This window comes from Alosa alosa, chromosome 8 (assembly GCF_017589495.1).
Source record: "Alosa alosa isolate M-15738 ecotype Scorff River chromosome 8, AALO_Geno_1.1, whole genome shotgun sequence".
In the NCBI taxonomy this organism is placed as follows: Eukaryota; Metazoa; Chordata; class Actinopteri; order Clupeiformes; family Clupeidae; genus Alosa; species Alosa alosa.
This window is the reverse complement of record NC_063196.1, coordinates 12,972,311-12,996,392: the sequence shown is the minus strand read 5'-3', so window position 1 is coordinate 12,996,392 and position 24,082 is coordinate 12,972,311. Positions and strand designations below refer to the sequence as shown.

Here is a 24,082-nt window from a genome sequence, read left to right as displayed (position 1 = left end):
TCGCAGCTCAAGTCTGCGGCTGTGTGTACGTACGGTAAGGGTTAAAAACCGTGGAAGACAATGGAGGAGTGCTGTGTGACTGAGCTGAAGAAAACTTGAACATTTCTCCTTTAAAACATAATAATTTTCTATTACACCTCCAGTCCATGTCTTACCCCTGGTACATTGGAGACAATCTCAAAGGTGACACCACATCCTGGAATGGTGCTACGCTGGGACATCTTCTTCAGGAAGCTTTGAGCAAAACCCTGCAGCCACACAGACACAGACACAGACACACACACACACACACACACACACAGAAAAGTGAGAAATGTAAAAACCTAATGCAATGTAGCACTGTGTATTACATAAAGTGTGTATTTTGTGTGCAGTGTGTGTTTGTAAATGTGTGTTTGATTTAACACCTGTCATCCTGTAAGACATGTTTTCATATCACCAGCCATAAGTGAGAAAGCAAACGTGTGTCACCATGTGAGTATGCGTTTGTGAGAGTGTGTGTGTGTGTGTTTAAGAATGAGAGAGTGTGGTGACACCGTGTGTGAGGGGCGTGCGTGCGTGCGTGAATGAGAGAGAGTGTGTGTGTTCACTGTGAGGGTTGATCTGTTTTATGTACAGTAGTTGAGAGATTTGTATTGTATTTATCTATTTGTTTGTGTCTGTGTATGCATATGCACGTGTGTTTATCTGTGTTTATATAGGTGTCTGCTTGTGTGTGTGTGTGTGCGTGTGTGTGTGTGTGTGTGTATACCTGTCGTCCAGTGAGGCTGACGCAGATGCGTTTGCGCAGCACCAGCTGCATCTGGGCCGGATGACTCAGCAGAACGGCTACGCGCACCGTCAGGTACACCCTCTGGCCCGCACCGCCCCCACGGCTTAGCTCCACGCACTCGTGCACCGTCGGGTCCCACGAGGCCGCCGCCTTCACCTGGGGTCACCCAGAGGTCACAGGGAAGGTCACATACAGACAAACACGCCATTCATGCTGTCAACAATGATTCACTGTAGAGGCCACTATGGGATTATTTTGTTTAGTTCAATAGATATCGCTGTTTGCTTCTTGTGGAGGCCTATCAGTCTGGCCGCACACTGACTCTTGTCTCTAGTAGACTGAGGCAATCACCTCTACGTCATGGTGCTTAACGATCTGAAGATCGAAGAACTCATCCTCGTCTTCCTCGCTCAGACAGGCATCCAGGCCTCCAGCCAGAGACGGAGTCAGGTGGTCGTAGAAGTCATCCGCTGACCAAGAGGAATGACAGAAGGAACAAAGAGAAAGAGAGCAAAGAAAAAAGGATGAAAAAAATGAAGGAAAGGCAGAAAGGAAGAGAGGGCCAAAAAAGGAGATGGGAAGAGTTACGATGATGTCAGAGGCCTTGCTAAGCAGTTTTTGAAAACAAACAGATCAATACTGCGCTACTGTATCAGATCTCTGAGGACATCAGCCATGACATATAATACAAAGCCTGACTGAGTCAGACGCTGATGATAAACTGCACTGCTTGAAACTTGGTACGTTGCACGTTGATGACATACCACTCAGATCCAGGAAGAGGACGGGGATATGGGTCTCCATTCCAGGAGGAGGGCTCCTGAAGAGACAAGAGCCAATCAGAGGTTAGCCTGAGAAAGAGTCACCAGCCCCACACTTAACATCATCTATATTGTACTGCCATTGATATAATCCACATCACCATATAATAATTCACAATGAATCAACAATCCTCCATTCACAAGGACCACTTTTGCTATAATGTATGGAAAATATAGACATACACACACAAACACCAACACACACACATTGAAGACAAAAGCAAAACATACCGACACACACACTCACACAGACAGTAACACACATACACACACACACACACATTGAAGACAAAAGCAAAACATACCGACACACACACTCACACAGACAGTCACACACACACACACACACACACACACCACTCGGCGGGAGCCCCAGGGATGCCACTGCCAGCTGATGGCACTAATACAGCGTTCCGCTCCTCAGTCAGCGTCAGACGCCACTCCAGCAGCTGAGCCTCCCGCTCCACATCATCTTCCGACTTATCTATGGACAGAGAGAGGGGGAGAGAGAGAGGGGGAAAGAGGAGGGCAGAGAGAGGGAGAGGGAGATGGAGAGGGAGGAAAAGATGGGGAGAAAGGGAAAACGTGAGGGAGGTTGAGAAATAGGGAATCAAGACATAATGAAGAGATAATTCAGAAGACAGACAAAAAAGCACAGAGGGTGGCCCGACAAATGAAGTATGGATTGACAAGGAAGGAAGGAACAAACAAATTATTACAGCCGCCCCATATGGATTCAGTCCGTAATGGATTCATTCCTCCAACACAGACTTCCTTCCTAGACTACCCTACACATAGAGATGTTTCAAGATTTTTAAAAGTTCTGGGATGATGGAAGATTTCATTTTTTTGAAATTCTGGCTGCTAAACACACCATTTTAACGCAATTTGGGTGGGACAGAAATACCTTTACAGAGCAAGCAGCTCTGGCCATATCGGGCACATGACGTGACCATTGCTTTAAATGCATTATCGCTTCACAACACGCGAACAAGGGAAAGAAAAGAAAAGAAGAAACCAATGAGCTTATGTCACGATTTGCGATAGGCCCAGGCCTAGAGAAAAGACCGCTATGGTCACCTAGCAATAAGGATTTGCGATAGGCCCAGGCCTAGAGAAAAGACAGCTATGGTCACCTAGCAATAAGGATTTGCGATAGGCCCAGGCCTAGAGAAAAGACAGCTATGGTCACCTAACAATAAGGATTTGCTTACACTGCTGTTTAGTTGTCCCAAACTTTGAAATGATCCACACTCTACACATTAACTGAATCTTATCAATCTTGAAACCCGAACTGCGATGTTCCAAACCGAGTGACTGTTGGATGCAATGCCTTATCTCACTGCCTTCAGCATAACTGCTAAGAACAGTGCGCCTTTCACTGTTAAACACCTGAAAAATATCAAGCTGCTGTTTTCTTATCATGAAGAGCACTATGCTTGAATAATTTATGACTGAATGGTACGTTGCGTTTTTAAGCGCCAGAACTGCTCATCATGTCATGACAAAGTTTACACCCATCATCACCTTCTAATGTATTCTTATGTAGAGATGATCCATTCTCGTTGCCCTAAACATAGGCCATCATTTGTGCGCAAAGCATGTTTCAATTAAGAGTACACAAGCTATTTTTATTGTTGTAATATTAAATGATTTCATGATTAAAGCGTTGAAAATTGTACACACAGTGCGTACAGGATTACGGCGCCAATGCAACACACAGTCATTGCTTTAGGCTGTTGAAATATGAGTGGAAATGCTGGCGAGACTGATATCTCTGTTCTACTCTATATTTAGCATGGTGGTGGTGGGGGGGTATGTTGATTATTAATGCCCAGTGAGTGCCTTCTCTCTCTGTCTCTCTCGCTCTCTGTCTAACTCTCACCCCTCTCTGTCAGTATGACCCCCCCAGGGGTCTTTGGCCACTCACCTGGTTTGCCCACCAGCTTCTGCAGGTGCTGGTCCAGATATTCCTGCCTCTGGGTCAGAGCAGCCAGCCACTGACCCCTTAGGCGCTCCAGGTCCGCCTCCTAACACACACACATACACATACACATACACACACACACACACGCGCACAGTCACACACAAGGTGCACACACAAATAATCAAGTCATGAATTCATCATTGAAAGATTTTATGTTAGAGTGCTCGCAGACAGTCGCATACAATTGCACACACATTTTCTTTGTTTGAACTGTGATCATGTAAACCTTTAAACATAAACATTTCTGACGATGCGTTCTCAATACGAGGACGCTTCTTTACGTTACCTGGTAACTGTCCAGCTCTTCTCCTTTCTGTTGAAAAGACAATGAGGCAATGAGGACATAAGGTCAGAAAAAACACAAATATAGCAAAAATAAACAAATACAACCTCACTGTTCAGACAGAAGAAGAAACACTGCTTTCTCACCTGTGATTCGCCGCCTTTGGAAGGGCGGGTCTGACGGACCACAACGTTGCCCACGGCAACGGACATGATGGTCTCGGCGATGAGAGGCAGTGTTCCAGACTCCTGCACGGAGCGCACCTCCACCTGAATACGCCGCGACTGACCCTGGCAACGTAAACCGAGTAAAGCAAGTTCACACTGTCAGTTTGCATGACACTCCATTGGGCAGCTTCCTAATCCCTGTTTGTGTGCTGGACACTAGGCATCAACACAGACATCTGGACAGAGCACCTTGAAACAGCACAGTGCTTCCTCTCATAGAGCAACTATAACACACTATAGCAGTCCAACGCCCGTGGCAACAATCGAGAATCAGAAACACATAAAGTCCTTTCAAATCTTCAAAAAATGGCCTGGCCCATGGCTGAATTCAGGCATAGTGCCCACACAAACATTACATTACATTACAAAAAAACCCCTGGGACCATCACCCTGACACACTGAAATACTGAACAGCACTAAAAGACTCTCTCTCTCTCAGACGGATGTGGGATGAGTGGTGAGTGGAGGTGGGAGGTACCTGTCGGAGCTGGAAGATGCCCCCAGTGCGCACGTCCTTGGCGGGCACCACCTCCACAGGGGTGAACTCGCCCCCCTCGTTCAGCTCCAGCACCTGCACCCACAGTTCCAGCCTGCGCAACACCTCGCTCCATCTGAAACAAACACAGAATAAAAGGTTGCTTGGCGTGCCAGACCCTTTGCGCACATTCCAGCAGCTTAGTGCAAATGAGCCTCTATCCTAAGAGCTCCTGCAGTCAAAGCCTAATCACACAGCTGTGTCACCACCACACATAAGAAAGAAAAGAGTACAATCAGTGGATGTGTGAATGTGTGTTGGTGAGAGAGGGAGAGAAAGAGGAGTTGTATGGGATTTTGCACTCATCTTTCTGGGAAAGCTCATTTTGGCCTGTATGTGTGTGTGAATGTGCTATAAAATAGTCCTCCCTATGAGTCTTCTGACCCCGTTATGCGAGTATGTGATACTGTGTGTGTGTGTGTACGCCCATACCTCTCCCACAGTGAGGGTGTCTTGGCCTGGGTGAGTGGATGTAGGGTGTGTGTGTGTGTGTGTGTGTGTGTACCTCTCCCGTAGTGAGCGAGTCTTGGCCTGGATGACCCCCAGGTCCCAAAGTGCCAGGTTCCTGCGGGGGTGGGCCAGCTTGTGGCCGTACACCTCGATGGCCACCGCCCCCTCTGACAGAAACTCCACAAAGTCATCTGTCACCGCCACCTCAAGCTCCTGAGGACACCATGCACACACACACACACACACACACACACACACACACACACACACACACACGCACACAATCAAACAGATCACACACACAGTCATACACATCCACAAACACATCACATCATTAAGCACACAATCACAATGCATAACCTTTATACCAGTGGTCTCCAACACGGTGCCCGCAGAACGGCTATGAGGTGCCCCCAGCGCAGCTTCTAAAAATAGCCAACAGGTCGCCTGCAGATCACGCTCTAAAAACACGCTCTTTATTGAAGTTTTCAATAGATATTTACCGGTAAGTCTAGACCAGAACCATTTTAAGAATTTATGTAGCCATACATCTGTAACATTAAATTGATATTGGTGATACCTTACAAATTGTAACTGCGTTAAATCTCCAAATCCGTTTCCCATTCAATCTTTAAACAACAACGGAAGCGGAGCACATACACGCTGCTCGCACGCATAGACAGTAAAGGGGAAAAAAACTTGCTCGTCTGGTGCAGCCAATGGAAGCATATCTTTGCAAAAGTTCTGTGGCCATTCTATGTTCATCAAATACGTTTTTTGCATGATTGTTCAAGGACTGAAAAACAATTGCTTTAGCTCACAGGCCTTTAATAATTATTATTTAATAATAATTGCACAAAAATATTGTTTTTTTTTTGTTACAAAATGAAGTGTTGCATATTGATATTAAAGTATGGAAGAATCAGATGAAAATACAGGTGCTTAATATATAAAGACTTATAGGCCTACACAATATTGATAATTTAAAAGTAAAAATCACATAGGCCTATTATTTAGGAGAACTACCCTCGCAAAAAAGGGGTGCGGGTCTGTGTTTTAAATGAGTAGCCCTCCATATGATTTCGGGTGTTCAGGTAGCCCTCATTCCCAAAAAGGTTGGAGACCCCTGCTTTATACAAATAAACAACATCTGCACATAACACACACACACACACACACACTAAACGCAGGCTGCTGCTGACCTTGCTGCTATCGAACACCACCAGGCACTGGGGCTCCTTGCTGCTGGGTGTGTGGGGGGTGGACGGGTCCACCTCAGGGGCGATGAACACAGGCTCCTCCTGCTCCCAAAAGTGGTACTGGCAGAACACAAAGTTGGACAGGTGCTGGGGCAGCCCGGTGGCCTGCACGACCCTTACCTGGGGACAGGGGTGAGGGAAGAGTCATGGAGTCAGTGTTAACGCTGCTGCTGCTACTGTCATAGTGACTGGCACTGCCACGGCCATGTTTATGGGGAGATACGCTACAGTAATATTCATGGTTAACCACCACGCTTAACATGACTGGCACGGTTAAGACAAGCCATGTTTATGGGGAATTATGCACCATAATATTCATGGTTAACAACTGTAAACATGACTAACATGACATAAGCCGTGTTTATATGGAAATATGAATGAGTAATTGTTGTGACCAATGCAAAATTAGTCATGCCGTAACATTAATGTGTATTTGTTATTCAACAGAAATAATAGGCTACGAAGTGATTCCTGCAATGGAATTTTATTGCTACGGCATAGTTCATCTGTAGAATGATAACCATAATGATAACTACAATGTGGGTGGTGAAAAGAACATTATTAAGTTCATAACCAGAGTTTGACTCCTGCTCTTGTACAAATGTATTGGTTATAGACAATAATCATTTTGTAGTATTACTTGGCAACTCTAAAAACTTGAAACGTTTGCATGATTTAGAAGATATGTTATTCAAGGGTCATCCACACCAAGAATAATAACTATAACGATAATGGCAAAATAATAAAATAAAATAAAATAAATAATCACTCTAGCTAATATGAATGACGACTTCTACACATAAGCTATAACGATAACAACGCTAATATCGTTATAGGTACAGTTATCTTCATAGCTAGCATTCCAGGTGTGAATGGGCCTTTACTGATATGCTATCAATAATACAAAACTCAGGTACAGATGGTGTGTGGCAACAGAGAAGGGATCACATATCTGTAACATTGTGAGGATGGGTCCCAGTCTCCTCCCCCGACCGCTATGACCTTTAACATGTCTCACCGTGCAGACCAGCTGTCTCTCCTGGCCCTCCCCCGTGAGGCCTCTGTCGGACTCCTCCGAGCCGACCTCACTCTCGTCCAGATCCCCGCTCACGCGCTCCACCTCCACATGTAGGCGTCCCGCCACCTGACACTGACACACACACACACACACACACACACACACACAACTGTTATCAACAAAATAAGTGTGGCAAACTGAGCTTGGTCTTCATTCAGCAATTCAGATAGAGACATGCTTAAGTCTCAGATAAGACATACAATCCTGTCACCATGACTACCTTCCAGCCTACTCTGACCTTGTAAAACAGCACAGAGCCAGGACATCCTTGGAAAACAGGTTCATATCTGCCCTTGGCGCCTTGTTTTTGCTAAAGTAATGTGAAAACCCATAGCAAACCATTACACTGTCAATGCCACAAAGCTACAATACGGTTGAGCCTGGTCAGACTGGCAATTCCTCCAGGACAACACTACATTATGAACACGCAGTATGACCTAAGCTGAAAATAATGTATGATAAATCCTCATCCTGATTCATATCTTGCTAAGTTGCTATGCCAGTCAAAATGAACAACTAACATACTCATAGACAGAAACGGGAAGATACTGAACAGTGACGCATCTTTCCAAAGGCCGTCTCTGCAAATGTCTGCTAATGCTACAGTCAGCTCTGAGCACACTCCCAGAACAAGGTCACTTCAGCAGAGCAGCAAGGACGCAGACTGGTAGTGGACACATACCTCCCCCTTCTGGTTGATGATGGGTACTGCATACTGCAGCTTGACGTCGAAGAAAAGGCAGGAGAGGAAGACGTTGGCTACACCAATCAGGCTGTGGTTCTCCTGCTCCTCAAAAAAGGGGTCGGCCCGCTTGAAGTAGCTACGCATCACCTGTGAGGAGAGGGGGGCATGTGTGTGTGTGAGAATATGAGTAATATTCAAATGTACTTGATAAAGAATTGATTGTCTCTTTATTAGTTTTAGATTGGGGACCTCTTTTTCTTATAGGTCCAAATAGATACATTCCAACATCTACTGATTTACTGATTGGTAGCCATCTGAGCTAGAAACAGCCTCAATGCTTCCTGTTGTGCTGTGAGTGCTGTGTGTGTATGTGTGTGTGTGCACGCGTGCAGGTGTATGTGTGTGTGTGTGCATGTGTGTGTGTGCTCACAGGGTTGTCCTCATCAAAGTCCTTCCACTCCTGGTAGAGCTCCCTCATGTCCACCAGGCGGTTCTCCATCTTCTCCATGGCCCAGATCTGCTTGCCCTTGCCCTTCCTCCGCACCTGCACTGCCGGCTCACTCAACACCGCGTCACGCTGGGAAAGAGAGGAGAGGAGAGGAGAGGCAGGGAGAGAGAGAGAGGAGGCTTTAGGACTGACTGAGGGAGGAAGGGAGGGAGTGACTGAGTGTGAAAGAAGTGATAGACTGGGACAAGAAGAGCAACTGAGGGAATGTGCAAGGTTTAAGTGAGTGAGAGTGAGTATGTGAGTGAGTGAGTGAATAATAATAATTAATTTTATTTATTTCATGGTGCCTTTCAGAGCACCCAAGGTTTCCTTATAAGATGTGTGAATGAGTGAGTGAGTGAGTGAGTGAGTGAGTGAGTGAGTGAGTGAGTGAGTGAGTGAGTGAGTGAGTGAGTGAGTGAGTGAGTGAGTGAGTAAATTTGGGATCTGCTTGCATTATGTGCGCGTAAAAAGGTGAGTGATACACACCTTCCTGTTTGCATTGAGGTTAGCTGCGGGGATCTGTAGGGTCACTCTGTACTCTGTCCTCTTGTTGAGCTCCTCAGCGATGAAACTGGCCTCCTGGACCAGCAGGTTAGCCCGAACTATCTGCTCCCTCAGCTTCCGCAGGCTGCGCGTCATCACTGCCTCTCTGCAGGAGAGACAGACACAACAAGACGGACGCACGGATGCAAGACACAAACAATGAGTCAACAAAACAAAAAAAGATTCTCTAGACTGGAAAATGAAACAAACATCAAACGGCATTCTTTTATCAAACCCTACTGCTTTAACTTTCTTCTAAAAGAGTTACTTAAGCTGTATGTATTGTCAACACATTGGATGGAATAAAATAGCTAACAAAATTAATACATGTATGAAGTATGAACAGTTATTTTCACTTTACATGCGGTCTCTGGTGGTAACTCACATGGTACCAGGTACCAGACAAACAAAGAGTAGATTAGATTACGTAGGTTAGATTCTATTTAATTTTATTGTCATTTGTATAAGCACAGATGGGGCTAACCCAGGTAACTTCGGGAGTAACCGCTGATCTCAAAACAACACGTTACTTCAGAAACAAAACAATCGTACCTGGGTGAGCCAGTAACCTCACTTCATCGTGCACCCCTCTGTACTTGTACCAACGACAATAAAGTTGAATTGAGTTTAACCCACGTAATCTACTCTACTAATCTTTGTAGTGAATTACCACCTGAGACAGCAAATTAATATAACTGTCTTCATACTTTACCCTCTGGTAAGCAGAGCAAACGGAGGAACTCAAACCCCCCTCCCCCCCTCACCTTTCTTCACTCCACTGCCTCAGGCGGCTCTGTGCACCTGGAGACAGCACAGACGCAGACGGTCCGCTCAGGCTGAGGCGCTCGGTGCTGCGGTGGTGTGGCGGCTGTGTCGTCTGCGCCGGCTGCTTCTCGGGGGTCAGGCGCCTGCGCAGCTGCTGCAGCTCCTGCTCGTACATCTGCCGCTGGCGCTCCAGAGCCGAGCGCTTCTCCTCCTCGTGACGCCGCTCCAGCGTCTGCAGCACCGCCTGCATGGGGTCTGGCACAGCAGACAAACAAGGAGTTCATCCAGTCATCCATCATTAATGGACTCATGACAGAAAGAATGAAAGAAATTAGGGGGATGGAATGAAACAAAGTGTTGTATGTGACAGAAAGAAAGCCAGCATATGGACTAGTGAGAGGAGAAACGAATGAATAAATGAATGAAAATGAATGAATGAATGAATGAAGAAAGCAAGAATGATGAAATTGGGGAATGGAAAGAGGAAATGTGAATGTGACAGAAAGGCAGAATATGGACTCGGGCTTTGTGAGGAGAGAAACAATGAATGTATGAATTAGATAATGAGAGAAAAAAAGGACATAGGGGAATGAAATGAGAGAAAGTGCGTATGAGACATTGAGTGATATGGGACTTTAGATATGTTAAGGAAATAGCTAGATAATCTACAAAGATCTAGGTAATCTACTAATGGGATAGGATTTATCATCAGAATTCATCACATAATCAGGATTTATCAGTTATCAGGAGCCATTGAGCTGAGAGATTCCACTTAGAGAACAGATAAGTCTCTGGGGCTGGTCTTCTTACCATTGTTCCCCAGAGCCTTCATCATGACCTCGGTCTGGGCATACTCGTAGTTGAAGCTGATGTCACTGGAGCCCTGGCTGACCGTGTCCACGTCCACCTCCAGTCCCTCCGTGCTCAGTCCGGCCTTCATCACTCCAGCCTCCTCCTCCTCAGTGCCACGGGACAGCAGCTTGGGCATGTTGATCCTGCGTGAGGAGGAGGAGGAGGAGAAGGAGGAGGAGGAGGAGGAGGAGGAAGAGGAGGCCGTTTTTCAGCACTTTTTATTGGTTTTAAACAAGTAACAACAACCCCTCTCTCAGGTGTCCTTCACACACACGCAAACATAAAAACATAATATGTGGTAGGTGGGCGCTAACCTGAAGAAGTGGTTGTTGCCCCAGAGTATGCGGTCTCCATGGTGAAGCTGGACCGGGACAGTGATAGGAGCCCCATTGACACAGGTGCTGCATAGACACAAAACAAAGAGATGCTAAAACACTTGATCATAACTATCCCCACACACACAACACAACAATATCGGGCTAGACATTCATATGTATGGAAGTGCTTTACAGAAGACCTGTTCCACAGTAACATGCAAGCGCTTGCTAGCTGTGTACTGTTGTATTAGAGCACAATAATAAACATCTGCTATGAATAACCATCTAAAGATTAAACACCCACTGCCACCAGCTAGCACTAGCAGTATCAGTAATGCTATGCTATGCTGTGCCATTCCATAATGACTAGTCGACAACTATTATTAAAAACCATACCAGTAGCAATCCTAACGAACGCTGCCTGGCTCTGCCATCTGTACACCCACAGCAAACTTTTCTCATCTGTTGTTCCCCATTGATGGAATGCACTACCAGTTCCCACCAGAGGAGGGGCATCCCTCTCTATCTTCAAAAACTTCCCAAAGACCCAACTCTTCCACCTCTCTTGGCAATACTAACAGCTGGACATGCTTTATCTAGTACCTCCCACTACCTTCTTCCCCATCCCAACTACCCCTCTTCTCCCTCCCTTGACCTGGCTTGACCTGTTATTCTATTCTATGTGAGTAGCACTTATTGTGGCACCAACAATATCCTAGTGGCACTGCACCTTTATTGCACCGTGATTGTTGTAAGTCACTTTGGGTAAAATCTTCAGCTAAATGACTAAATGTAAAGTACATGTATCTGTGCACTTGTGTCACATGTGTACAGTATCTCTTCTGGACTGTTAACAAGTGAGTGCAACTGTGTGTCAGATTGCAGCCACCAAAGGAGTGACTAAAACAAACAGATAGTTATGCTTTGTTTGCATCCAAGTTTATGGATTTAGTTGTGGTAATATAAACATGGTTTGTGTTCCTTGTGTGTGTGTGTGTGTGTGTGTGTGTGTGTGTGTGTGTGTGTGTGTGTGCGCGTGTGTTAGTGTGTTTTTGTGTGTGTGTGGATTTGGGGCCCTACCGTGCGTTCTTGTGTGGACTGAGCACCACTCCAGCGTCGTGGGTGATGTTGATGACACAGTGCTCCGCCTGGATGGCCATTCCACACAACTGGATGTCCTGGGAGTTAGCCGAGCCCACACGAGTGTGATCCTACACACACACACACAAATACACACACACACACACACACACACACACACACACACACACACACACAGTAAGGTCGGATCGGACATGGCATTAATCCAGGGACTATCATGTCACATCCAGCGATTTATTCTGCAGTACCTTCAAGTAGTAGACCAGCAGCTCATTGAGGGCAGGGTCAGCATTCAGGTTGACCAGGAAGCACTTGTCCTCCATCACTCTGATACCGGAGGACTGGAGAGAGATGCCCAGACTCTCCAACTGCTTCTGCCTTTCCTGCAAACCCACACAGACACACACACACACACACACACAGACACACACACACCACTGTTTGCATCCCCACTCAATAACTGGACATGTGAGTGTGCTTACAGATCCATGAAGTCTGATCAATATATATTTATAACCCGTGTTTATCGACTGCCTGTGAATGGGGTTTTGTGTCCTTGTATTGTACATGGGTTTATGTATGTTTCAGTATTCGTCTGCATGAACGGATGCCAGTGGGAAAGAGATTTGTGAGTTTCGGAGCGTGGTTGTAGTGTATGTTGTTTCTTCATACCTGTGCAATTGCTTCAGTCTTTCTGAGCTTATCCTCCCAGGTGACGGTCATCTCCTGAATCAGCTTCTCAGATTCCTCTAACCTCTCCTTCAGTTCTGGAGCCTTCAAAGACTATACACACACACACACACACACACACACACACACACACACACACACACACACACACACACACACACACACACACACACACACACACACACACAAATACTTTGGGAAGAGTCATTGGCAAGGTGACAGGTCAACATACTGTTACAGATCCTTCCATTCACCACACTCAACACTTAGGGATAAACATCTCTGTCTCCATATTTGCATGCTCCCTATTATGGCTGAATTTTGTCTTTTATCTCCTTTTTTTGCAGCCCCCTGACCACATTCGTATGGACATGGCCTAGACTTCCACACACTAGATCTACCACACACACACAGACAGAGACACATTTATTTCCATGGCTGAGGGACAGTACCGTGTTGAATGATGTGTCACCATAAATAGCAGCTGCCCTAGTGTCAAACAGATTTAAAGCCTCATAAATAAATAATTGGTCTTAAAAACACATCGCCGCATGTGGGACATGCACTCTATTAGACTCTATTGTGTGTGTGTGTGTGTGTGTGTGTCTTTATGGGCTCTAATTTGTATGCCATGCAATGGGGCAGGCAATGCATTCATAGGTCTGCACACCAATCATTCTACTAATTTAGTCCTACCCACAAGGGAGGGTCACTGGTTCATGCACAGACAAGGACAAGTAACAAGTGTGTGTGTGTGTGTGTGTGTGTGTGTGTGTGCCAAGTAAATTAATTTCCTAAAAGGTCACCACATTTCAGTAAAACTTATAACAAACTTTAAATGACGTCAAATTGTGATTTTAAGTGAAGCGCTAAATGTTAAAAGCGTTACTAATTACTCAAAAGAATTATGCTTGATTGTGCCCTGTGATTTGCTGTGATTGTGAGAGCGAGTACGGTCCATTCAACTCACTGTGTGTGTGTGTTTGTGTGCCACTATACCTCAGCCTCTGTCAGCTGGTCTCTCAGCTTCTCCACCTCCTCTCGGAGCTCTCTGATGATGCGGGCGTTGGGGTCCTCGTTCACCACAGCGTGGTTGACGATGCTCTTAGCGCGGTCAGCGTAGCGAAGGGTGGACAGCGTCTCCTCGTAGTTGTCTGCTGCGGGGCTCACCGTGGCGACCATTGCCGTGCGACTGTTGCCGCCCAGGCTGTCCTGTCAGATGGACAAACAAGGCAAATATGATCAGAGAGCAGCACATTATGAGTCTTTGACAGCCTACCAACCTAATTTCCAGATACAATTTGAACATCATAATAACTGATATAGTTGTAAGACTTAACCACCACAAGTTTTCTGTTAAACAGTTTTTGTCCAGTCCAAATACTATTACTTTATTGTGAAACTATCCATATAAACCAGCTGTGATAATGTTGTGAAACTGACAACCACCATATTATACCAACAAACTGTTTTGATTTAGATTTTTCCACAGGCTTCAGTACAAAGCCCTTTACTTCTTTCTGTTGTGTTCTAGACTCTTGCAACAACCTGCATCTATATAGGGCTTTATGAAGGCATCCTGGGAATGACTGAATAAGCCAACTAGAGGACTAGAGGAGGATTAGGGGGACAGATTGATTAAGAGGAGGGGCCGGATACATGAACATGTTTTAAGATAAAAAATTAAAAAAACTTAGGGAGACTTATAAGAAAAAAGTTAGGATGTTCTCAAGTGCAATTGGCAAACATTTTTTGTAAGCACTATCCCATTTCGTATGGACTAGAATGGACAGGATGTTCGTATGAGCCTTGGAATGTACCTTCAGCAGCCAGGTGAGCACGGAGTCTCTGTAGGGAACAAACTTGTTCTTCCCAGCGCCCTGGTCAGCCAGCGCTGAGATCACCAGGCCAAGTGTGGTCAGAGACCTGGACACAAGCAGCACAATTAGGGACTAAGGGCTTACATCAGAGAGGGCTTTGCAGCAGATCTCTCAAGAGATGAAAGGGATGGGTGGGGGGGTAGAGGAACAATGGAGAGAGTTAGGAGAACTGGATAAGACCGGAGGAAAGGAGAGCTGGGCACTTGTAACACTGTCAAGAACTACGCAATGAAGCTGAAAGCGAGAGAGAGTGAAAAGTGAGAGAAAGAAAGAGTTTGTCTTTTCAAGAAAGAGAGGTGTTTAGAGGGGGAGAGGGAGAGAGAGAGAGAGATTTTTCTTTTCAACTCAAGGAACTTGTGTAATGTGTGTGTGTGTGTGTGTGTGTGTGTGTGTGTGTGTGTGTGTGTGTGTGTGTGTGTGTGTGTGTGTGTGTAAGTGAGTGAGTGAGTGTGTGTGTGATAGTGTAAGTGAGTGAGTGATTGTGTGCGTGTGAGTGAGTGACTATGAGTGAGTGTGTGCATGTTCACCCACTTGTTGATGTTGCTCCCCTCTTTGAGTCGCTCTCCGGCGGCCCCTGTTTTAGCTGCGCGCTCACTTCCTGCCAGGTCCACCAGGCTCAGTTTACTGACCTTCTCCCCACTCGTCTGAAGCAAACACAAGATTCAATCCACTGTGCTCTGCTGAGTAAGTAAGTACGTGTATAGGTGCAGATGAGTGCATATGTGCGTGTGTGTGTGCCTGCCTGCATGTGAGTGAGAGTGAGAATGAGTGTGTGTGTGTGTGTGTGTGTGTGTGTGTAAAATCTTACCCCAGACTTAAGGTCCTTGAGAGTGTGTGTGAGGATGATGTTGAAGACGGCGTGGGAGCGGCTACTCTCTCTCGTTCATGTTGGTGGCGGCTACCGTACGAGACTTGTTGCCCTCCGACATCAGAGACTGAATGTCCTGCACAAGAAAGACGCTTCAATTATTATCGTGCGGCAACACACCTCTCCAACCATCTCCAGTTCAAAACTAGGTGAGGAAGAAGAGTTAACTACTAATGATGGTCAGAATTATCATGCCACGTGTGGCCAAGAAGACTGTGGTGAATGGTACTATTGTCACATCTTTATGTATATTGCTATTGCAAGAAATACCATGAAGTAACATGATGTTTTAAGTCTATATTGCCTATTCCTAGTAAACTAATCTATAGAGCTTTATCTTTGGGCATAACGTGAGCTCCTCCGGATGGGAATATGGGTGCTTGTGATGGAGGTGCTGCGTGATACCTTGTAGCTGGCGACGGCCAGTCGAGAGAGGCCGTCCACGTAAGGCCCCAGGACGTTGTGCTCCCTCACCCTCAGTGCCTGGCGGCTCCTGAGGAAGGACAACGCACACAAAGGACCGCACAGTTTCATTTGTGAGGGGAAAACAAGTCAAAGTCAACTTCATACTCTTTTGAACCCGTGAGGGAAATTTGGTCTCTACATTTATCCCAATACGTGAATTAGTGAAACACACTCAGCACACAGTGAACACACAGTGAGGTGAAGCACACACTAATCCAGGCACAGTGAGCTGCCTGCAACAACAGCGGCGCTCGGGGAGCAGTACATGCCCAAGGTTAGGTGCCTTGCTCACTTCAGCCGTGCCTACTGGTCGGGGGTTCGAACCGGCTAACCAGTATGCCACGGCTGCCCCCAATGTATTGAAATCCTCTCTCCGGCCCAATTTCTCTCCGGCCCAGTGAATTCAACGTTCCACATTTCCACCAAAGCAATCAAGGCCGAGTTGTGTCAGGCAGGTGGCGTTCTGCTTGAGCTTTCTTTCTGCTAGAGGGTTTTTCCAGTTGCTGCCATTTCTGGGCTAGCTTAAGTAGCTAATGTTTATGTTTTTGTTTATGGTATTTTGCAGCCTCTTTTATCCTAAGCGTGTTCAGGCCTTATGTGTACTAAACAGCCTTTAGATGACATTCGCTATTAATGATGTTATAGAAATTGATATTTTACACGGCATTTCATTTATTAAAAATGAACATTCTGTGCCATCTTACTCTATCTTTGTCCAGTTGCAAAGTCCTATATCTGCTCTCTGCTAAATAATTCTCAGGAGAGGCCAAGGTCTTCCATGTAAGCCTACCTCCTCCAACCCCTGTGAAGCCTGCCAACATCCTTGTTCTTTCATCACTCATGACACTGTCTGATCTTCAAAGGTATACAGCAAAGATTCTAGAACAGAGCTCTGTTCTAGAATCTTTGGTATACAACACACTAGAGTGGCATGCCCACTCCCTAGACTCCCATTTGTTTTTATCTCGGAGTGCCAGAGTAAGAGGCAAGCTCTCTGAAGTTAGAACAGGGAGTAGGACTGTCTATCTTATCGCAATGTAGAAAGTAGTCCATCGTGTACTTTTCAGTAAAATCTCAGCAATTCAGCTGTCAACACATTCTCTCTGGACCACACAGTAGCAGAAGTATTTCCTCTGATGACACAAATACAGCTGCTACACAAATGCTGAACAGCTGTCATGTTCCAGTGTACTTCCTATTGTGTTTTGTATAGGGGATGTTATACACAAGAGTTAAATAATATGCATAAACAGGAGATGATGACCGACTTTATTAGCTGTGTAATGCTAGATAACACCAGCTGTGGAATGCTAGTTGACTCGTTTTGTTATGGCGACAGTTGATAGGTAGAGAATGTAGAATATAGGTAGAATGTCACGCCCAATCCGGTTCGCAGACAAAAGCAACAATTTTTTGGTTCCAGCTCTGAACCAAAGTGCCATGTTCTGAACCACTTTTTGTTTGTTTGGTGGAAATACCCCGAACGGTTCATAAGTTGGTTTCACGAATGGGAACGGAACCAGTTCTCTGTCAGTGGGCTATATGTGAGTGAAATTTCAGTATGGTTGTGTATGTCTCTGTGTGTGTGTATGGGTTTGTGCGAGTGGAGGTCAGGAAAGTCAGTAGAGAATGGTGTTACAGAGGGGTGAGGTCTCTCTCTCTCTCTCTCTCTCTCACCCTTTGGGGTCCAGCAGGTCGCGGACCTTCTCGTTGTAGATTTCCATGAAGGACACCTCTACCGTGAAGCTCTCCCCTTCCCGCTGCTCCAGGGCCGAACGCTCAAACAGAGAGCTGCACAGGCGGGGGATCAGGCCCGGCTGGTCAGCAGAGCCCATCATGGTGTAGGACTTCCCCGAGCCTGCAACCAGCCAATCGTGTTACAGCAATCTCAATGTCGCCAGTCAGAGTAGAATGTGATGAAGAGGCTAAGAAAAGTTCTCTAGAACAATTATGCAGTGCTGTTGCCATTTGGTCTAAGTATGGTGTAGTCCATTGTGGTGTAGAGTTTACCTGTTTGTCCATAGGCAAAGATGCAGGCATTGTAGCCCTGGAAAGCATTATCCAGAAGACTTTCCCCGAGACACTGAAACACTACATCTTGACCTGAAACACACACAGACACACACATAAACAAACACAAACACCCACACAACTTGTGATGATGACAAAACAGAACTTGTTCATGGAATGATATTTCTGGGTAGCCTACAGAGAGGATGTGAGTGTTGGTTTACTTAATCAAAAACTGTACATTTGTCAAGCTAGTCAAACAGGTCTGTCCCTTTTGGATTACTGAAATAGAAGAGTCATTATGAGATTTCAGTAGTGCGTTTTGACTGTGTTCACACTCTTCCCCACCTGCAAACTTTGTTGTGTCTGCTTCGTCCATCGACCAAAAACAGTAGTCATACGCAAAAGCCTTACAGGGGAACAAACAACGAAAACATGTGTTATGCAGGAAATAAAGGTTCCTTCCTATCACTAAAGAAACACAGACAATGGTCTGTTCTAACACTAGAACAGCCATGTGTGACCCATGCTGTTACATATAAAATTTGAAATAGAAAATAAATCAGTCAGAAGCTTAATCCACTGTTGGCCTTCCATGTATTCAGAAGGGCTTAATCGGTGTACAGGACTCTCACCTTTGGCTGACTCCTGGATAGGGAGAAAAAAAAACAAGAAATGAACATCATGAGTTTGGATACTGGGAAACTTTTTCGCAACTCTATTAGACTAATTCAGATCAAATGAAAGGGTTGCCGTAACTTCCCTCCCATTAACCAAGGTTTATATATTGATTTAGCTAAATTTAGGTTAATACACCGGGGGCTATACATGGGAATGCTTTTCATTTCTTCATTCTTACTAAAGCATGATCTGATTCTGATTCTTCACTGCTGTGTACATGGATGTGTTCAATACCTTTCAATATTTGTTTAGTTTTTCTTCTTATTTATATAAAACACTATCATGCGGTGTATACATGGTGCGGCTAATGCATGGGAAATTACAGATCAGATTACAGGTTAAGAAGGGGTTATTGAATGTTTCTCATTGATGCTTGAAAAAAAGCGTTACAGGCGTCAGAGGGGAACACATCTAACTAACACTTTTTATCCTCCACCTGGATGATAATGACTGCAGCACCAACACTATGCCCTGATAATAGTTATCTGGTATGGACGTTGAGAGAACAGAGAGCCAGCTAATATGGCTGCACTGGGAGGGCATTTGGTGAGCTTTACTGAGTAGAATTCACCTGGAGCAAAGCTGTCGAGGAACATGTGATTACCCTTAAGAATAAGTACCATTGGGTCTTACAAAAGACAATAGAGGAATGTTTTGAAAATCCACCCCTTATTTGAAAGTCAAAGGTGGCAATGCGACTTAAGCTTTCTGTGTGAGGTCTTTGATCTTTGAATTTCTATTGAACATGTGCGGACATGACTATTGCCTTTCATAAAGTAGTATGCATCAAATAGGTCTGGTTTGGTAACAATGGTAACAAAATCCTCATCTTGAATCCCTGAAAGGCTTTTCTTTCCTTATGTACAAATCCGACGTTGCATTGCCAGAGTGGAGACATTTTGAGGAGATGCTTAAAGATACTTAAAGAGTATCAGACCCAATCAAGAGCTTGGTGCAAACATATGCAACCAGTTTCTGGTTTCTTTGCAGCTCAAGCTAAAACCCCTCAAAATTACAGTTAACAGGTTAAACTTTCATGGCTTTCATGGCAGTGCCTCACATGGAAAAGCATTGGAGAATGTGAGTACAGAAATTCCTTATTTGTCCACGACTGCTGGGTTGGGTTTCTCGCTGACAGAGGAGCACTGGAAGTTAATGACAAATAGATGAAAGCGAGCCAACCAATCAGCAGCCTGTCTGACCTGTTCTGTCGGAGCCCAGAGGCAATCACAGTTGCATGCTGGGACTCATAAAAAAAAACAGCCCACTCATCCAAAACAGAGGGATTGGAGGAGGGGATGGGTCAGTCAGAGTGAGACCCTGAGTGATTGGAATCAGTGGTGAAGGAGCAGGGGCTGGGCAGGATATCAGTGGGCCTTTTGTGAGGGGAATACCTGGATAAGACAATGCAGTCACCTGGGCAGTAGCCAATGAGAGAACAGTCCCACCCTTTGTAAAGAGTGTGAGCAATGTGTGTGTGTGTGTGTGTGTGTGTGAGAGAGAGAGAGAAAAAAAAAAAAGAGAGAGAGAACGAGTGTATTTACATGCACATTGCAATTATGTGTGCAAGTGTAAATATAAGTGTGTGTGTGTGTGTGTGTGTGGGCAGTTTTCATGAGGCATGGGCCGACATGGGCTGTTCTACAAGCCTCCCACGTATTATGCATGTACATTATGCAAGTACACACACACACACACACACACACACACACATACACACACAGACCGGTTTGGCCTTGCCTTCTCAACAGGCTGCTGCCTGCAGAATTATTACCACATCACTGACAGACAGGGCCCCATGGGACACCACAGGACTCCACAAACCGTCACAGCGGCAGAGAGCCCAACCAGAGATAAACTGAGAGAGAGTGAGGGAGAGAGTGAGTGACAGAGTGTGTGTTAGAGAGAGAGAGTGAGAAAGAGTGAGAGAGAGTGAGTAACAGAGTGTGTGAGAGAGAGTGAGTGACAGTGTGTGTAAGAGAGAGAGAGAGTGAGAAAGAGTGAGAGAGAGTGAGTAACAGAGTGTGTGAGAGAGAGTGAGTGACAGTGTGTGTAAAGAGAGAGAGAGTGAGAAAGAGTGAGAGAGAGTGAGTAACAGAGTGTGTGAGAGAGAGTGAGTGACAGTGTGTGTAAGAGAGAGAGAGAGTGAGAAAGAGTGAGAGAGAGTGAGTAACAGAGTGTGAGAGAGAGTGAGTGACAGTGTGTGAGAGAGAGAGTGAGAAAAGAGAGGAGAGAGTGAGTAACAGAGTGTGTGAGAGAGAGTGAGTGACAGTGTGTGTAAGAGAGAGTGACAGTGTGAGAGAGAGAGAGAGAGAGAGAGAGAGAGAGAGAGAGAGAGAGAGAGAGATGAAAAGCAAAGGTCCTGCACCACAACTTCCCTTTCTGCTCTTTCACATGGTCAAACCACCCCACAAACGACACAGCAACCTAATTTTCCCTTACCCTTACCCCTCTTTCACTAATCTCCACCAACTGGAATGGTACTTTTTTTTTTACAATCACCACAACATCTACACGACGACAACATCAACGACACACAATTCAAAATAAAGACAAACTTCTGCATGACAGCTGTCCGTCCCCCCAATGCACGTCTAACAATGTGAGGTGATGAATGCCCATGCGAACACGGGCGAAAATGCAAACAGCTGGCCGACTGGGAGAGCGGCACAGGGGTAATAAAGAGAGGACTGTTTTGAATGTGAGGATGTGAGATAAGGGGCCGCATCGTCTGGTTCCTGAAGAGTAAAGCATCCTGTGAGAGTTCCGGCACCCGAGGTTCCAACGTGAAAAACATTGAGGTCTGAGAACAACATGATGTCAGCAGTACTGGCTGGACCAAATGACTTAAAACCAATAACTTGGAACATGGAAACAGTGGACAGCGGCAATTAAACTGTGTGACTTCCTCACACACAATTAAATTGAGTTAACACCAAAAATGTACAAACCAAAACTATTCAAAAGCATGCTTGTATTACTTGCTCTAGAGAAGTGATATGCCAGAACATATCACAAGTTCTGATTTCTTTCAGTTGTTCACATCCACCCTTTGACAAAGAATTTGACTCGAGCACATTCTGTCCTGGTAGGAAAGATATAAAATGGTGGATGTTCCTGGCCACTGTATCTTCAAGCCAAGAGGAGAGCAATATGGGGAAATTATACCTGCTTTTCTGATCTCCTATACACACACACACACACACACACACACACACACACACACACACATACACACACACAGGGCCACATTGTTTCCTTTGGCACTAAAAGAATCCAAGGTTACACTCCATTGGGCCCCATACCGGTTGCTATGATAACCGGACGACCAAAGTAGCCGAGGAATTTAGATTGGGTGGGAGTCGCCACCCAACCCAGCCCATGTGAGATTAAAAAGATGGAGAGAGAGAAAGAGAGGGAGGCAAGAAAGAAAGTCTAGCTTCTTTTCAAGAAGTCAGGCCATCCAGACCAGGCAATCAGTCAAGGGCCCTTTTGTTTCTCTCTGCTGCAGTTAACTAACCATGCCAGGCTGTAATGCCTACTCTGTGTGGTCCTTCTTAAAAATGGCATCAGTGTCTTCAATGCCAGCATCTGTGGCCCTGCACTGTGTTCCTACAGCCACAGCTATCAGGCTGAGATGTGTCAGTGAAGCCTCCTGATGATGTGTCACTGATGGCCCACTTCCAAACTGGTGGTGGTGGATTCACAGAAGTCGGCATACACAGTCCACCGCCAGCGTTCTCAAAACCTACCTAGTGTCCCCTTTTCCCATGTTCCCCATGGCGGGGTGGAGGATGGTCTGGTTGCCTTCCATTTCCACAACACATTTTGTCTTCAGGTCCTTTTCTGTAAGGGAGGTGCACCAGAGAGACAGGGGGAAAGGCGAAAAAAACTTTAATTTCCTAGTGCCATTAGCAACAACACAAAAGTAGGACAGCAGCTCAGAGACACAAATATTTGTGAGTGTGTGGCAACAGTGTTTGAAAGAATGGAACAGACTTTTTTTTAATATCTAAAATGACATGGGACGATTTCCAAAATATTACATAGATAAGAAGAACATGGTTTTCTTGAAAACAATATGTGGGTTACAAATCTGGCATCAAAGACTTAAATCTATGCCCCAAGGATAGCACATTATGCCTACCAAGGGAAATGAGAAATGGTGGATTCTAAGTTCATAATGTTTGTTTTTCATACGGAAAATTACATTTAAACTCCCATGAATAGAGAGCACACTTTTTCCGTGCGCATGGCCGAACAACCATGGACTGCCTCACAGTCAAGAAAGTCACTGACTGGACAGAGGGGCATTACTTAATGGAAATGCAATGACTGTCACAAGGTTCCGTTCATGCCTCACCTCTCCTGTTCATTGGTCGGAGTCGTACAGCAACCTTTACATTTGAGTCATTCAAACTTTCGTCCATAGTGCAGAGTCTAGGTTAGTGGTCTAAGATGCAGGGGGGAAAAACGTTCGTAAACACTTGTATGCAGTCAAACCAATTACATTGTACAAGGCATTCTACTCAAACTCGTAATTACAAAGATAAAGTCTGGGCTTCAATGTCCCATGTGAAACAACACGCGCCCTCGGCTCCTAGAATCTACGTAGCGCTCATTACGCCATATGTTGTTGAACATTTGCATAGACATAGTTAACTGTAATAAACATATATGGAAACAGATATGGTTAAGTTTAAATATTCAGCATAGTCTAACATTTGTAACACACCTGTAGGTCAACTGCAGGTTAAAGAGATATGCAACGTCAAATTATTCTTTTTTTCGAGAGTCATGTCATGTAGCAATGACCGTTCGCATTTCTCAGAAGGCGTTGTAAAAGGAAAAGTAAGCCTTACCGCCGATCTTAAGGAGAGCTCCAACAAGAATTAACATTAGCTTGCGATTAGCCTGTGAGGTTATAGGCTGGCTTTATTCCAATCATAAAACATTCCAAATAGATGAGCTCTCCCGAAGAAATGTCGTCAATAGCTTTCGTTCAAATAAGATCCTAAGAAAACTCCAGCTTTTCGAATCGATGGAACTTCAAGAGCAATCTGACACATTTCCACCTGCTTCATTTCCTGATACTCCCGAGACTAGGGACCACTGAAGCCATTTTAACCTGAGACAGTAGGCTACAGGTTCTACTGTGGAGCAAGCAACAGGTTGCCTATGAGTTCCTATGCACAGATTTGCACTGAGGCGGATTTGCTCAGACGCATAGTGACAGTGACAGTCCAAGTGACCGGGAGGAATATAACTTGATAAATGTTGATCTTGTTTTGGTCAGCTTTAAACAGTTACCTGTTACTCACAC

The 24,082-nt window shown here is 45.2% G+C and overlaps 1 protein-coding gene across 1 annotated transcript in view; it reads right to left on the bottom strand.

Annotated features, from left to right (window-relative positions):
* The window catches only part of kif13bb (kinesin family member 13Bb), a 32,880-nt gene extending 8,916 nt beyond the window's left edge, over window positions 1-23,964 (bottom strand). The window contains 34 exon segments of the mRNA XM_048249889.1: window positions 156-248; window positions 752-928; window positions 1,124-1,242; window positions 1,537-1,592; window positions 1,951-2,077; window positions 3,524-3,623; window positions 3,867-3,893; window positions 4,010-4,153; window positions 4,569-4,701; window positions 5,131-5,288; window positions 6,278-6,454; window positions 7,353-7,478; window positions 8,095-8,244; window positions 8,528-8,674; window positions 9,074-9,236; window positions 9,895-10,150; window positions 10,706-10,890; window positions 11,062-11,148; window positions 12,145-12,275; window positions 12,414-12,548; window positions 12,838-12,948; window positions 13,855-14,067; window positions 14,676-14,781; window positions 15,267-15,379; window positions 15,544-15,612; window positions 15,614-15,679; window positions 16,009-16,096; window positions 17,746-17,926; window positions 18,079-18,171; window positions 18,427-18,487; window positions 18,714-18,726; window positions 22,512-22,605; window positions 23,123-23,212; window positions 23,622-23,964. Of these exon segments, the coding sequence (XP_048105846.1) occupies window positions 156-248; window positions 752-928; window positions 1,124-1,242; window positions 1,537-1,592; window positions 1,951-2,077; window positions 3,524-3,623; window positions 3,867-3,893; window positions 4,010-4,153; window positions 4,569-4,701; window positions 5,131-5,288; window positions 6,278-6,454; window positions 7,353-7,478; window positions 8,095-8,244; window positions 8,528-8,674; window positions 9,074-9,236; window positions 9,895-10,150; window positions 10,706-10,890; window positions 11,062-11,148; window positions 12,145-12,275; window positions 12,414-12,548; window positions 12,838-12,948; window positions 13,855-14,067; window positions 14,676-14,781; window positions 15,267-15,379; window positions 15,544-15,612; window positions 15,614-15,679; window positions 16,009-16,096; window positions 17,746-17,926; window positions 18,079-18,171; window positions 18,427-18,487; window positions 18,714-18,726; window positions 22,512-22,605; window positions 23,123-23,189 (3,966 nt within the window). The 5' untranslated portion in view covers window positions 23,190-23,212; window positions 23,622-23,964.
* Window positions 23,965-24,082: the final 118 nt, after the last annotated feature.